Source organism: Lathamus discolor, chromosome 5 (genome assembly GCF_037157495.1).
Source record: "Lathamus discolor isolate bLatDis1 chromosome 5, bLatDis1.hap1, whole genome shotgun sequence".
Classification (NCBI taxonomy): domain Eukaryota; kingdom Metazoa; phylum Chordata; class Aves; order Psittaciformes; family Psittacidae; genus Lathamus; species Lathamus discolor.
This window is the reverse complement of record NC_088888.1, coordinates 106,613,773-106,627,646: the sequence shown is the minus strand read 5'-3', so window position 1 is coordinate 106,627,646 and position 13,874 is coordinate 106,613,773. Positions and strand designations below refer to the sequence as shown.

The window sequence follows — 13,874 nt, the reverse complement described above, 5'->3', positions numbered from 1 at the left end:
CTCTGCTCGCATCTGCCCGCCGCGACCCACGAAACGCAAAACCACGAACACAGATGGAGTTAGCAGAAGCCCCCGCGCCCGCAGGCACCCCCCGCCGCCCCTCCCGCCCAGCAGCGCTTCATAGGTATCCCGACGGGGTTAATGCTCAAGGCCCCACAGAAACGGACAGCCTCGCTAAGTTAGTTAGCAGCAACACATTGTCTAATTGCGTGCCCTCGTTGGTGACTCACTCAAAGGCTCACCCCCGGGGATGGATGGATGGATGGATGGATGAGGAGGCTGAGATGTGCAGCGGAGGGAAGAAGGCAGGAAGGAAGGAAGGAGGGAGGGAGCAGCCTGGCTTGGTGGTGCCCAGTTTCCCCCACCCCGTGTGCGGCTATCGAAAAGGGGGAAGAGAGGGGCAGGAACTGAACCTCGTCCCTTCCCCTCAACGCGCTGCTTGGACCGAGGCAAGAAACGAGGGGGACGGAAAGCGGAGGCCTCTAGCTCCCGTTCCCCCTCCCCAGCCCCCGCCACCACCACAGTGGCCGCAACTCCGGTGCTGAGGCGCACACGCTGCAAGGGGGGGTAAAATGGCGCCGCCCGCTGGGAGGAGGGGCCGGTTCCGCCACACAGCGGCCGCAGCGCGCCGCCGCCTCCATCTGCTGTGCGGCAGCCGCGGCCTCCCAGGAGGAGGGGGGGGAACCGGGGCGGGGCTCGCCGCCGCTTCCTCCCTCCCGGCGGCTTTTTTCCTCCCCCGCTGCTTCCTCTTTCCTTGCTGCCGCCGCCGTAGCTCACTTCGGCCCGCCGCGGGGTCGTTCTCCCCCGCCCGCTTCCCGTAGGTGCTGCCTGGCGGCCGAGGGGAGGGCCCGCGCGGCTGTGGCTGTCCCCGTTCCTCCTCAGCGCCGGGAATCGCTGGAGGGTGGCGATGCACCCGGGGCCGAAAGCCCGGAAGGGTTTGGGGAGAGGAGGCCGGGTCCTCTCGAGCACGCACTTACACAGTTGGCTGGCCTCGGTGCAGGTGCCAGCGCGCCCGTGTCTCTGCAGCATTGTAGAGGTGTTTGACGGTAGCACAGAGCCTTCCCCTTGCTGTGCGAAGGAGCTATCCGTGTACACTTTGCAGTCGGAAATACCGGTGGGTTTTCGCTGCAACACGACAAGCTGTACTATCGTACTGCTACTAGTACATACCATTAATGGTTCAAAGCTGTGCCAGGGGAGGTTTAGGCTGGATATTTGGAAACGTTTTCTTACTGAGAGGGTGATCAAACGCTGGAACAGGCTTCCTAGACAGGTGGTCAGTGCACCCCATGCCTGTCCGGTTTTGTTTGGACAATGCCCGTAAAACACTTTAACTTCTGGTCAACCCTGGAAGGGTCAGAACTAGATGATTGTCTCTTCCAACTGAAACAGTCTTTTTTATACTAGGGTGGTTAAATTCATTGGGTTGGTTTTATGTACCATTTATCTATAAGCAGGGCCTGTGTTTTCCCTCTGATTCCTGGCAATGGCAGCTTTCCTGTGTTCTGTCAACTCAGCGGGTTAATGGGGAAAAGCTTGACTACAGGGCTGGAGCATTTAACCTGTTTTCCCTTTCCTCTTTACCCTTCCTTTCTTCTTTCAACCTTTTCTTTCTTTGGCACCTAATTATAGGGTTCTGGGAGTTAATCATTCCACTCATCTGCAAGTACACACATAAGTTTATTAGGAGACAGGGTGATTTGTAACCTGGTATAAACTGGTACTAATAAATGTGACCAACAGAGGTAAAGTTCTTCCTTGTGAGGGTGGTGAGGCCCTGGCACAGGTTGCCCAGAGAAGCTGTGGCTGCCCCATCCCTGGCAAGGCCAGGCTGGACAGGGCTTTGAACAACATGGTTTAGTGGAAGGTGGCCCTGCCTGTGGTGGGGGGTTGGAACCAGATGATCTTTAAGGCCCCTTCCAAATCAAGCCATTTTATGGTTCTATGATAATGCAAATTCCTGCCTGCACACTGAACAGGATCCATATTATTTAAACTATGATTCATTTTAAGAAACGGACTGCATACTGAACAGGATCCATATTATTTAAACTATGATTCATTCTAAGAAATGGACAGCACAAAGGCTTCATAATTTTAGCGGTTTACTTTTTTTTTTTTTTTGAGGGACAAGGAGGAAAGTGGGAACTCTGGCAACAACTACAATGACTGACATTCTAGTGGCCATCTGAATTCCAGCTTATTAGAGGTCTTTTTCTGCTTTTTCCCTTTATCTTCCTTCTGCTCTTTTTTTTTTTTTGACTACTATTCACTCCCCATCCTTCTTGCTACTTCATATAAACACCCTATCAGTCCCCTCACGCATTGCTTCCTTCCTGTTCCCACCTCCCACATCAGCATCAGAAAGATGCGTCGATTCTGCTGCTCACTATGAATGCTGCCAGCCTCTCTCCCTTCTGCTGCTGCTTATGATTATGAAAATAAAGCCGATACCAGCCCAAGCACTGACAGAAACAGGGCAAAACACCAAGCAGCTATAATAGTATCCTAGAGAGTAAGAGGCCTCACACTGCTGATTCTTGCATGCACAGCAAAGTCTAGTTACTGCTGTGTGGAGGATGGCCTGAACATTTTAACATAGTGGGCAACCCCAGTCAAAGCAGGATTATTGATAAGCATTTTCCTGGCCAAAAGGCGCATCAAAGCATTCTGCCAAGCCTTGAGGTGACTCAAGTTTTAAGCCAAATTCTGTGATTTGCCAAAACCTTACATTAAACTGAGGAAGGCAAGGCAGCATATTGCTGACATTTCTATGATATGTGCCATGCATATCTTAACGTGTACCAGAATTGGTAGGACAGACTAATATGAAAACATAGAAAATAGAGAAATTACTATGGCAATTCCATATGTTAATTTTAAAAAAGGAATTACTGGGATAATATGGTTGAGCATGTCCAGTGTGAACTACGTAACATTCAGTCACTTGGATAGAGGCAATGTGACTTGCTGAAATGCCTGACAACATTTTCTGACAATTTTTGTTGCTGTGCAAAACCCTTTTGCCCATAGTGAGAGGTTACTAGTTCAGAAGTTACTGCCCAATGATGAGCTGGGCTGATAAAAGAACTTTCCCCCATTGCCATTTCTACAGGTGATAATTCCTGGCAGAATAATTGAGCAAGAGAGATACCGACTGGCTATGAAATCTTAATGCCAAAAAAAGTTGTTAGAAGACAGGAGGAAAGAGGACTAAGGAACACAACATCCTTTATAATGCTGTGCCTTAGTGAAGCTGGTAAAAACGCAGTGGCTGCTCCATACTCAAGTCCGAATTCTTACTGTATTTCACAGAGAGGGAAAAAATAGATCAAGTTGTTGTTATGCATTATACAGAACCAAAAATGGGCACATACAAAATTATTTTCCCTTTTTGGGTCACCTTTCAGATCATAAGGTCATTATAAACTGTCTCAGCAGTTCTACAGACTGGAGTCTGCTCAAACCATAATGCTTACAAAGTTTCACTTTGAATAGGCCTGATTTTCTCTGTCATTTGTTTTCACTTTTTATTTCTCTGTAGAACATAAAAAGTCAGAAAAAGGTTTTATTTTCCCCTACATAGCATATAATTTACATCAATCACCCCAGGACACCACTGGGGTGTCATTTAAATACAATGAATATAAAGTAATGAAGTTCTTGCTGGAGTGGATGGCCACAATCCTCGGAGAAAGAGAGAGAGAGAGTTTCCAAAGCATGTGGAGAAAACACAACAGGAGACCAAGTGAATTCATCACACCACAAAAATGTCTCTCTCCTGTCGACAAAGTCATTAAAGGAAAATGAACCATTGTTACTCTAGATGCTTGCATTCCTTTAGCATAATAACCTCAGTATAGAAGCATTGGTGCAAAGAGAATTTGCACACACAAGAAAAAATAATTATTAAAAAAAAAAAAAACAAACAACAAACGATTATGTAATGAAAGAAATCCTCCATGCTCCAAAGAGATGGAGCCTCTGCAGAAGCCACAACTAATAAGGAACCATATGCAGTGGTACAGGATGGTTTCTTTTCCTCCTGCCAACAAGTCAAAGTAAATGCCAACAGGGACAATTCCTTTCAGATAACCCACAAATTATATTCTCCTGTAATTACACATGTTTCTGCCTTTTGCTGATCCATAGCCATCCCGGTTTTTAACATCCCTTTCCCATTTCCCTTTTCATATTCATTTACTTCCAATAATTTCTTCAGTCTCCATTAAAGCAATCTGTGAGGAATGCAGAGATTAGAAAGGTTTGCTGTGTTCAATTTTATTTAATGCTTTGGCAAAGGGTGCCCAAATAAGAGAAAGTGTCACGTGCATACAGTAAATAATAGCATATGCCAGTTTCAGAAAATAGATTGTATTTCTGTGTATCTCCCTCAAGGAAATACCACTTTAAAGCAATCCACCATGCAATCCCTGGTAAAAAAGGTACTGTTAGAAAGCTGCAGCAGAAAGCCTTCCCTTTATTATAAGTTATCCTATGGTATGGCAAAGTTCTGTTTGCTGTACTATTTAAAACAGAAACATGCTAATTAAATTATAACTTTTATTGTCAAAACCATATAGAAATTTAATACATAGAAATACATAGATTTTTTTTTAATAGAAAAATACTACATTGATTAAAGCAAGGGAAATTTGTCTTTATTTTTAGCAGCTGTATTGGAACAGGGAGCCTACTCAAAAATGAGCAGAGTGCTACTGAGGAAACACATGCCAGCGAACACCAAATCATACCTGTTAATTACAACAAATATGCTTGCAGACAACAGTGAGCATGCTAGTTATCCATCATTTACAGCCACTGAAGTGCAGGGAAGTGAACTGGTTTGCTGGCAAATGTCCCAATTAATTGGGCGTGCTATTTATTAGGGCACTGATTAAAGTGTACTCTGCAATATAATAGTCAAGTATGAAGTTGCCAACTCTTATTTACTCCTCGATCGTATGGATGAAAGCAGGAGAGTACACTAGCACAATATGAAATAATGGTGTATTCTGTGCCAAAATGGATTTAAGGCAATTGCAATGCCAGGAAATTAAAGACCTGAAGAAACAGAATTAGGGAGCACCATGATCCTGAAGATCGAAGTTTGTGTTGTGTAATCCAGTTGCGACCAAGACCTTCAATCTATAGTAGTAATTTTGCACATGTATTAACGCTTCTTTTGGAAGAAAACACCATATGCACACTCTTAAGTAAGCAGCATACAAATGAAACAGAAAATACAATAAAAGCAGAGGTTCATTCCTGACAGATCTGTGTCAATTCACTTGAAGAGAAACTACTTTGAGAGGTCCTTTTCCCAGGCACAGACTCTTTCAGCCCCTCCAGTTAACTGCCCTAACTGAGACTGTAGCTTAAATAATGCTGGTTTGTTGTATGCTATTCAAAGCCATGGCTTCCAGAAGTGAGGTTGGGAGTTTCCACACACAAATAAGGAAAACTTATGCTAATAATTGTATACATTATCTGAAGTAATGCTTGAGGTTTGATCTCAACCAAGATAACTGCCAGAGCAAACCAAAATCGTGATTTGTAGCAGCAAAGAACTTGGTCCTGGATCATTCTTAGCTTACCTTGTTAGCACTAATGCAAGATCAGGATACAGGGCCCAACTGGCCATGATTATTAATGAACTTACAAGTCTGCACATGCTTTTATTCCTACCTGCTTCCTAAAATGGTCACAGTATTTTGGCAACATCCTGAATTGTGCCTCCATAGCCAGAGATACTCAAAGGTGACCTCTAGGATTAGAGGGCTCCAGCGGAAAGGCTGTAACAACAGAGTTGGTGCAGAGTCTTTCTTTCAAAGCTGACCGTGCCCAAAAAACATACAGCTCTGAAAAGAGCACCATGGCAGTATGCTAGATGTTCTGTCAGGGAACAGAGACAGGGAAAAATTACAGCAGGAAAAGGAGGCAAAGCTCCAATTCTCCCAAGCAAGGGGAAAAGCCAACGCTAGTAGCCAGAGATTCCTCTAGCTAGGGAGCAGGTAGCAGCTTTAGCTAAACATTGTCTATATGGATCTCAAAGAACTCACTGAAGCAAAACAACATCAAGCAATTCATCACCCATGTAATCACACCTGCCCATTACTCTTGCTGTCTTGCCCACCACCATTTAAATGAAACCACCATACCGCACAAAATGCACGAAGTAGCTTAACCCTGGTTGAACCAGAAGCATGCTGATTACTGTAACAGCATCATATATTATGGCAACTAGGGTATCAGGAGTAGGTTTCAGTTCTGGATGCAGTCACCTAAAGTTAGGTGTCTACATGTGGGCTGTGTTTAGGTTTTGATTGGAGTCAGTGGAAACCAAATGAACACGGTCAGTGCAGGCAAGAGACCAATTCAGTTCATCCAAAAGTCGACTCGTATGTCTGACCATCAGACTTCTCTAGAAGCATTTACTAGGGCTGAGTTTAGTTATCTATGTCAAGTACTCTGGGCTATGTTGTCTGGCCAACATCTGCCTTTCTTTAGAGTATAGGGCTTCGTGTAGGTCCTGACATGTATGTCCAGCCCCACAGCGATTTCTCAGATAGATAGCCCAAGGCATCTGTAATAGCACCAGAGAATTTTAAACAAGTGAATTGAACATAGTGGGAGCTTAAACTTCTAGCTTAAATGTAAACGTTTGCATTATAGACAACCAAATTTAGATGTGTGAACCTGGAATTCAGCTCTCCTCTAGCTGTCATTTGTGCAAGGAAAATAACATGTATATGCAGTTATTGTTTACTTCTATTAGATAATGCAAATTGGAGTATTATGTTGCTTGAAGAAAATTTGCAGGCTTCTGAATCCTTTGTGTCCTTAACAAAAATACATCTGGGGTCATTTTGCCATGGAAAACAGGTAGGATCCTCAGGTTAACTATTTCCAAATGACATGCTTAGGTTATTATGGACTCCTGTCATAAACCTTTGAAAGGTAAGAACCCAGAACTTTGTCTGCAGAGAAAACATAAGCAGAGGACATTAGTTCTTTCTGGATTGCATATTAATATAATGAAAGTTTCCAGAATCACTCCATTCAAAACAGTAATTTCTTGAAATATAGGAATAGTGCCAGGAGTTTGCATCAAATTACTCCTGGACTGCAGAATAAATAACATCAGCCACAGGTTGTTAAGGATTTAATTTCCTCAATGTCCTGAAACAAGTTCATGTTATTTGACCACGCAGAGCAGGTAGAATGCTGAGTTTATGGTTCCCCAATACTTTTTAATCCCTTAATATTGGTGCCCAGTGGTGGCACTCTCTGTACATTAGATATGAGTTACAAATGTATCAGAGAAATTCCCCCCCACCCCCCGAATAAATGTTTAAATATTTAGGGCCAGATTCCATTGCTAAACATATGAACACAGCTCTCTTTGAGTTCATTGGAGTTGTGTGTGTATCTAAGAGCTGAACTTGGCCCCTACGTTTTAGATTTTAGCACTAAGCTTCCAATGTAAAATAACGTGTGATCTGTAACACACAGGAAAGCAGTAAGACCTGGTTTTAAGGGAAGAGTACAATTACATGTTTCTGTCTTTCTCACGGATACGAAGCAATGCCTTCAGCAGAGCTCTTGAGAATATCCTTACCTCTTCTCTAGACAGTCTTGCTTTTGTATAAGGTGCTTCTCTGGCAGCTTTGGTCATTTCTGTAGATGGACAAAAGAGTAGGATACTTTTACATTTCTTTGATATTTCTCTCCAATTTCCATTCTGCCAGTTTCAACTTAGCATCATGATGGAAAATGCAGAGGCATTTAAAAATACTTCTAGACTAATTAATTAGATTTTTTTAAAAATTATTAAAAAGTTAGGATGTTGATTTTAAATTATAGACAATGTTCAGATCAGCCAAAGGACATACCCAGTCACCCTTTTTAATAATATTATAACTGCGATCAGCTAAAGCATTTTAACTGGGAATTGCTACAGAGTGTCAGTTAAAGAATTTTGTAACTTAGAGAGATTCTTTCCTTATTGTTGTTATTCTTGTCATCCTTCTGTTACAACGTATTTGTAGAGTACCTAGATTCTTGAATGTCCATTTTATTTATAAGGCTCACATTCACCTAATGTCCAGGGCCAGGAAAGACAAAGCATGAGTGCATGGTACTTGTGCAAGATTTTGTGAATGCTGTAGGATATGTAGTCTGATAGAAACCTGTACCAGTGCCGAGAGCAAAGAGACAATGAGGAAAAAAATAAAAAATAAAGAAAAATGTATATGCTCTCAGTGCAGTGATTGACCACTCTAAAATTTGTCCAGGCTTTCAAAATTCCTCCACAATTGCTTTCTCACATCTAATATAGCTCTGGATTTTATTGTTATCAAAAAATACTCTGTTATCAATTCTGTGAGCATACTGAACAGTTCATATATTTTAGTGAGTTTCATGAATGTCAGGTTCTTGTTGGGGATTGAAGTTTTTGAGGGATGGGAGGCTTTTGGAAGATTTATTACGAAGGTCACCGTCTACTTCAGATTCTTTTTCTGTGGTAATATGCTAATGTTAATGGCATCCAGCACAGTAGAGAAAGATCTTGCACAGTTTTAAAAGTTTTACAGATGCAATTATAACTGAGAGTGAGCTGCTAGCTTCCTTTAGTCTTTTTTAAATCCTGCACACATAGCCAGATAGACAGACAGATAGATTAAACATTAATCCTTCTAAAAAATGTGGTTCCATTTGTGGCCAAAACAGTATTTTACAGCATTCACTGCAAAGGTCAACTAGATGTTTTGCACAAAATAGCATCTTCTTGTATCAGTTGGAAAATGACTTCTGCTTCAGCTTCCTTCCTCACATGCTAGCTTATTCTTTATGCAATTGCAAAAATAAGTACCACAGAAAAAGAAAACTTACGTTACAATCCACTTCTTTTGTGATGCTTCCATGGAGTTGGTCAGTCATTAATGAACATCTGAGAAGTAGAGATACCTGGTCCAACCTTGTTCGGCAAAATAGTTTCTTCTGCTTTTTCACAGAAGAGCATGTAGTGTATAAAGGGGCTGCAAGATTCATCAGTACGTAGTATGTCAACACATTCATGTGATGGAAGTATTGACCGCTTACTCATAACATGGGTATTTTCTTCCACTAGCTGTTCTATCAAAGTCAACTTTCAATTACACAACATAATCTTAAAAATCATCTGGTTTTATTGACTGGCTTGTGGCCTTGAATGATATATTTCTGTAGATGATAAGTGACCTGTATTAAAAGTCCTGTTCATCATGTGATATCCTGTAGGTGCACACAAGCAATAGAAAATCACAGTTCATGCCAGCACTGCAGATTTTGCACTATCCCATGTTTACTGAACTGAGCCCTTTATAGCATCAATATTTCAGTAGATATGCACCTACCCCAGACAAACAATGTGCTTTTGACAACTGTTGTCAAACTGCCCACCCAGTCACCACAGATCTTGAAGCAGCATTGAAAACAACTCTTCCAGTGTGTACAAAGTCAGTTGAGTTCAACACCTACTGTAACAAATCCTTCTGTACGCTGCAAGGTAAATCCTATGCAGGCGAGTTGTCCCATGAGCCCCTGACAGGCATGATTTGCTATGGTAAGCAATGAATTTACCTGACCTTGTTCACACCAGTGAGACAATTTCTACTAGTACTTGAGTGGATCTGACCATAGAAAATTATTTTTGACACCTCTCGTCAAAAACAGGTATTTTTTTCTAGAGAAGGCATAGCCCCAGTGACATTACATAGCTGATGTGCTGAAGTGCAGCAGGGTGAGTTACGGACATGCAGTCATCATTCAGAAAGACACTTGTTTTAAATTCAGAATACTTTCATAGGTAGACTTGTACTTACTAAATGTTGTATTGGTAATTTCACATATGATGGTCTATAGAAAATAATCATACATATTGTGTGCGGCTATTAAATTAGGTAGACTTCAAGCATAGTAAGAGCCAAGCTACCCTCTCACACCAGTGTAAATCAAAAGGGGTACCACTGAAAGCCAACAAGTTACTTGTACATGAAAAACACTAGTGGAAAACATGATATACAGACACTTAATAAAGTTCCTTATTCTCACTTAATTTTCATGATTGCCTTGATCAGCTATGTCTCTATTGGATCCAGAGCATAAAATGGGGAGAAGAAGGGGGAGCAGCGAAGGGGCATAATAGGACTACAGGCTGGGCAGTCAGGAGAAGAGTGTCTGTCCCATTCTCATTTACTCTGAGATACAGAGCAAACAGCTTTCAGACATACTAAACATTTTGAACACACTGAGGACAGTTTATTTCAGATATGTAAAATGCTATAACTTGCCAGTAAACATAGCTAGGCATGCAAGTGTATGCATGAAGATAACATATTAGTTACAAGAATTATAATTGTCCTATCATTATCTTTTCTTTCTTTCCTGAATCACCGTGAATATGCCACAATCTATCAAGAATCTCATGATAAGTAGTGTCAGAAATGTTTGGGTTTTTTTTTTCCAAATTGCTGATTTTCTATTTTAGACATAACATCACCCATTACTGTAGCCTTCTACATAAAAGCAACATGAACAGTAACGTCTCTAAGCAAGCATGAATGATTGGCTTGCAGATTCTTTACCAAAAAGGGAGTTTATTTACTCCACACAGGTCATAAATTTCCTTAGAAAAACTGTCAGTGGTAATCTACATGTGGTGTTTAGTAAATAGAGCTTTCCTCTGATTCCCTTAATCCATGTTCTTCAATTGTCAAAAACAGTGGAAAATTGTTTTCTTGTGCCTAAAAATACAAGTTATGCTAGTTCTTTAAAACTGAGTGGAAGCAAATAGCTGAAAGACTTTACATATTCTTCAGCAAGATGGGCATTTAGACATGGAAATGTGAAAGGATAAGGAGAGTAACACAAAGTAGAAAGTTACCTAAAGGCTGTTCTGCTTCTCTTACATGAAGCAGCACCTTACTCCATGAAGGCTCTCGTTGAGATCAGTGGAACTGCTGACGGAATAAGGCTTTTCTTTCCATCTTACCAAGGGGGGAAAAAATAAAGGGGGGGAAAAAGAAAAGGGTGGGATCTGCCTTTTCATGTAAAGGGCTTTTATCTGCTCAAAATCACGCTAACCTCAGGGTGCCAAGCACAGTATGTTTGAAAGCATTCCAAGAATGGGAAGAGCTGCTCTATCTTCTCCACTACAAAGGGAAGTAATGAGAGCTTGGTAGTAACGAGAGCTGCTGTGGTCTTCCAAGAAAGGTTTTGCATCTGCTTTGCCCCCTCTGAGGACCTCGTACTTGTTCCTCCTGGATTTTTCCAGGTTATATCTTTCTTTATATGCTTAAATTAGGAAAACACTTGAGTGACTGTCTTCACAATGAGTTTTGCCATAAAAGGTCAGAAGGACTTCTCCCCTTCTCCCATCCTTTTCAGTACATATGCATTTAATAAATTATCTCAGTATTTATAAGAAACTAGAATAACAGGTTTTGGTATTACATCACATAAGCTCTTAATATCCCAAGGTCAGAGAATCCTATTCATATTTGAATGCCTGGTGTTAATGGTGAAGATTTTATTTACTCATGTTCTTTCTGGGGCCTGACCAGCATTTGAAACAAACAGCGTAAAGTTTATCATACTTATCATAACTGAATTATGAAGTGCGTTATGAAAAAAACATCCAGGATTTGTACAAGACTCGTTTTTTTTTCTTTTCTATCACTTCAAAACAGACTATTTAAAGAAAAAAAAAAAAAAAAAGCAGCAGAGAATTCTGACTTCTGAGAGTATAAGCCAGTTTTCAGCCCGTAAGGAATTTTTATGGTTGAATTATAGACTTCTAAAAGACACAATTTAAAACTGAACTGCTGACAGTCATTCTGATCATATTTTATAAGCTACTATTATCTAAGATGAGACCTTAAAGGAGAAATAGATCCCATATCTATCTGCTGACTCTAGGGTTTCTTATCCTTCCCTCTAAAACAGTGCAGCCTACTGTCAGGGAGAATATTGGTCAGACTAGACTGACTACAGATCCAATCCAGTCTAGCAAGCCCAGTGCTGCTACAGAGGCTTTGCAAAACTTAGCTGCCAACTACTCCATCTGTACTGAGCACGCGCGAGAAAAACCTCAACAATTTTCAGCAGCTTCTAACTCAGCCAAGTTCGGGTGGATCCTTTTGGTCAAGGGCAACAAAAGGAACTTATCTGATTTTCCCCCCTTATTCCTCTCCTACCTAGGAAAACTTCCCATCTCAGCTCTGAAGTAGATATTGGGGTGATTCTAAGAAATTTAAAACTATTGTGAAAACAATGCGTTTTCTCTTAATGCCAATCTTACAAGTAGCAGAAGTATTTCTGCTGGAAGTTTCCAAAAAATTCAGCTTGAGGCAGACTGAGGATTGAAAAGCTCATCCTGAACAGTAAAAAATTGGCAACGATATGTGAATGAAAACAAGGTCTTACACTGGAAAGTGGTAGACAGGCTTAACTGCAGATACTGCTGGCAGCTTCACCTATAATATTTTTTCTGCCAGATCTTTGTCTTTTATTACTAGAGAGAATCATTCCTGGGATGTCTAATGTTTTGTCATCTGCACTTACGACTTATTTTTGGATTGATGTTGTTGTCTCCTGTGACTTTGCTGCGAATTCCACAACAGCTGACTAAGGGATCGATCCTGTGTTATGCCCTGCACCCCCAAGGTCCTAAGGCCATAGCTGATGTGGGGCTTACATCTGTTATTGAGTGAATAAGAAAGGGCAAAAGTAGACTAATTTTTATAGGTCCTCAAATAGTTGGTTTGCTCTGTCCATTGCACTTAGTGTTTGACATTACTGAATGCTTTCTTGTCTTTCACTCCTGTAGACTGCACCACCTCTTTCAATACTGTATGTTTTCATCCTTTTTAGAACAAGTCTAGCATTATTTGCTTTTTTTCTCTTGCTTCAGCTTTAAAACTCACCTTGTTAACAAAGAACGTGCCTGGGGGTTTTTTTTGCCATTCATGCTATTGAGAATTTACAATGGGAATCCTCACTTTTGCAACACTGAGGGAGTAAATGCAAGGACTTGGTGGTGAGCTTGCGGTTGGGAGCATTAAAAACAACCTCTCCCACTCGAGACTGACTTAGATCTTGTCGTATCTTCTGTGTGAGCTTTATGGAGCTTGTATCTGGCCAGAGTGCACTTCATTAGTCTTTTAAAAAGCAGCATGCAAAATTTAGGAACTCTGCAAGGTTCCAAATGTATAAACCCTTTTTAATTACAAACAGTTATACCACCCACTTTCCCTACAGTTAGTCAAGGGAACCAGTTTTCATTGAGGTCAACAGAAAAAATAACCGTGAAGTTTCTGGCTCATGCTGGTTTTATATATGCTGAATGAAGTAAAAAAGAAACAAGAACATTTAAGCTCTCATTTTCTAGCCTTTATATTTCTAGAACAATGTGATGATTTTATCTGAATTCATTCAGGGAGAAAAACACAACCTTTTCCTCATTCTAAAACTGGTTACACAGAAATTGGGAGGATGAATGGAAAGGGATAAAGTCAGTCTTGCAGTGAAAAAAAAAAAAAACCAGTTTGTCCTTAACTGTGAGAACTCTAACAGCTTTCTACAGTTAATTTTTAGTTTGCATGTTGCAAGCATTAAAAAAAAAACAAAAACATAATTTACTTGAAAAAGACAGGCCATACATTTCCCTAATGTACTACACATTCACATTTTTACTGCCAGAAAACACAGGCCATACTTTCTCTTTCAAATGCTGTTGCAAGATGACAAGTAGGCCCACGGTTCTTTCCTCCGCAATGATGACATGGTCATTTGCTGCTTTAAACCTCATTGAAATACATTCAGTTCCAATG

The 13,874-nt window shown here is 41.0% G+C and overlaps 2 protein-coding genes across 6 annotated transcripts in view; one reads left to right on the top strand and one right to left on the bottom strand.

Annotated features, from left to right (window-relative positions):
* Nucleotides 1-754, bottom strand: part of SUPT3H (SPT3 homolog, SAGA and STAGA complex component) — a 276,015-nt gene extending 275,261 nt beyond the window's left edge. The window contains 1 exon segment of the mRNA XM_065681818.1: nucleotides 414-754. Within this exon segment, the coding sequence (XP_065537890.1) occupies nucleotides 414-641 (228 nt within the window). The 5' untranslated portion in view covers nucleotides 642-754.
* The window catches only part of RUNX2 (RUNX family transcription factor 2), a 225,308-nt gene that overhangs the window by 47,194 nt on the left and 164,240 nt on the right, over nucleotides 1-13,874 (top strand). The window lies entirely within an intron of this gene.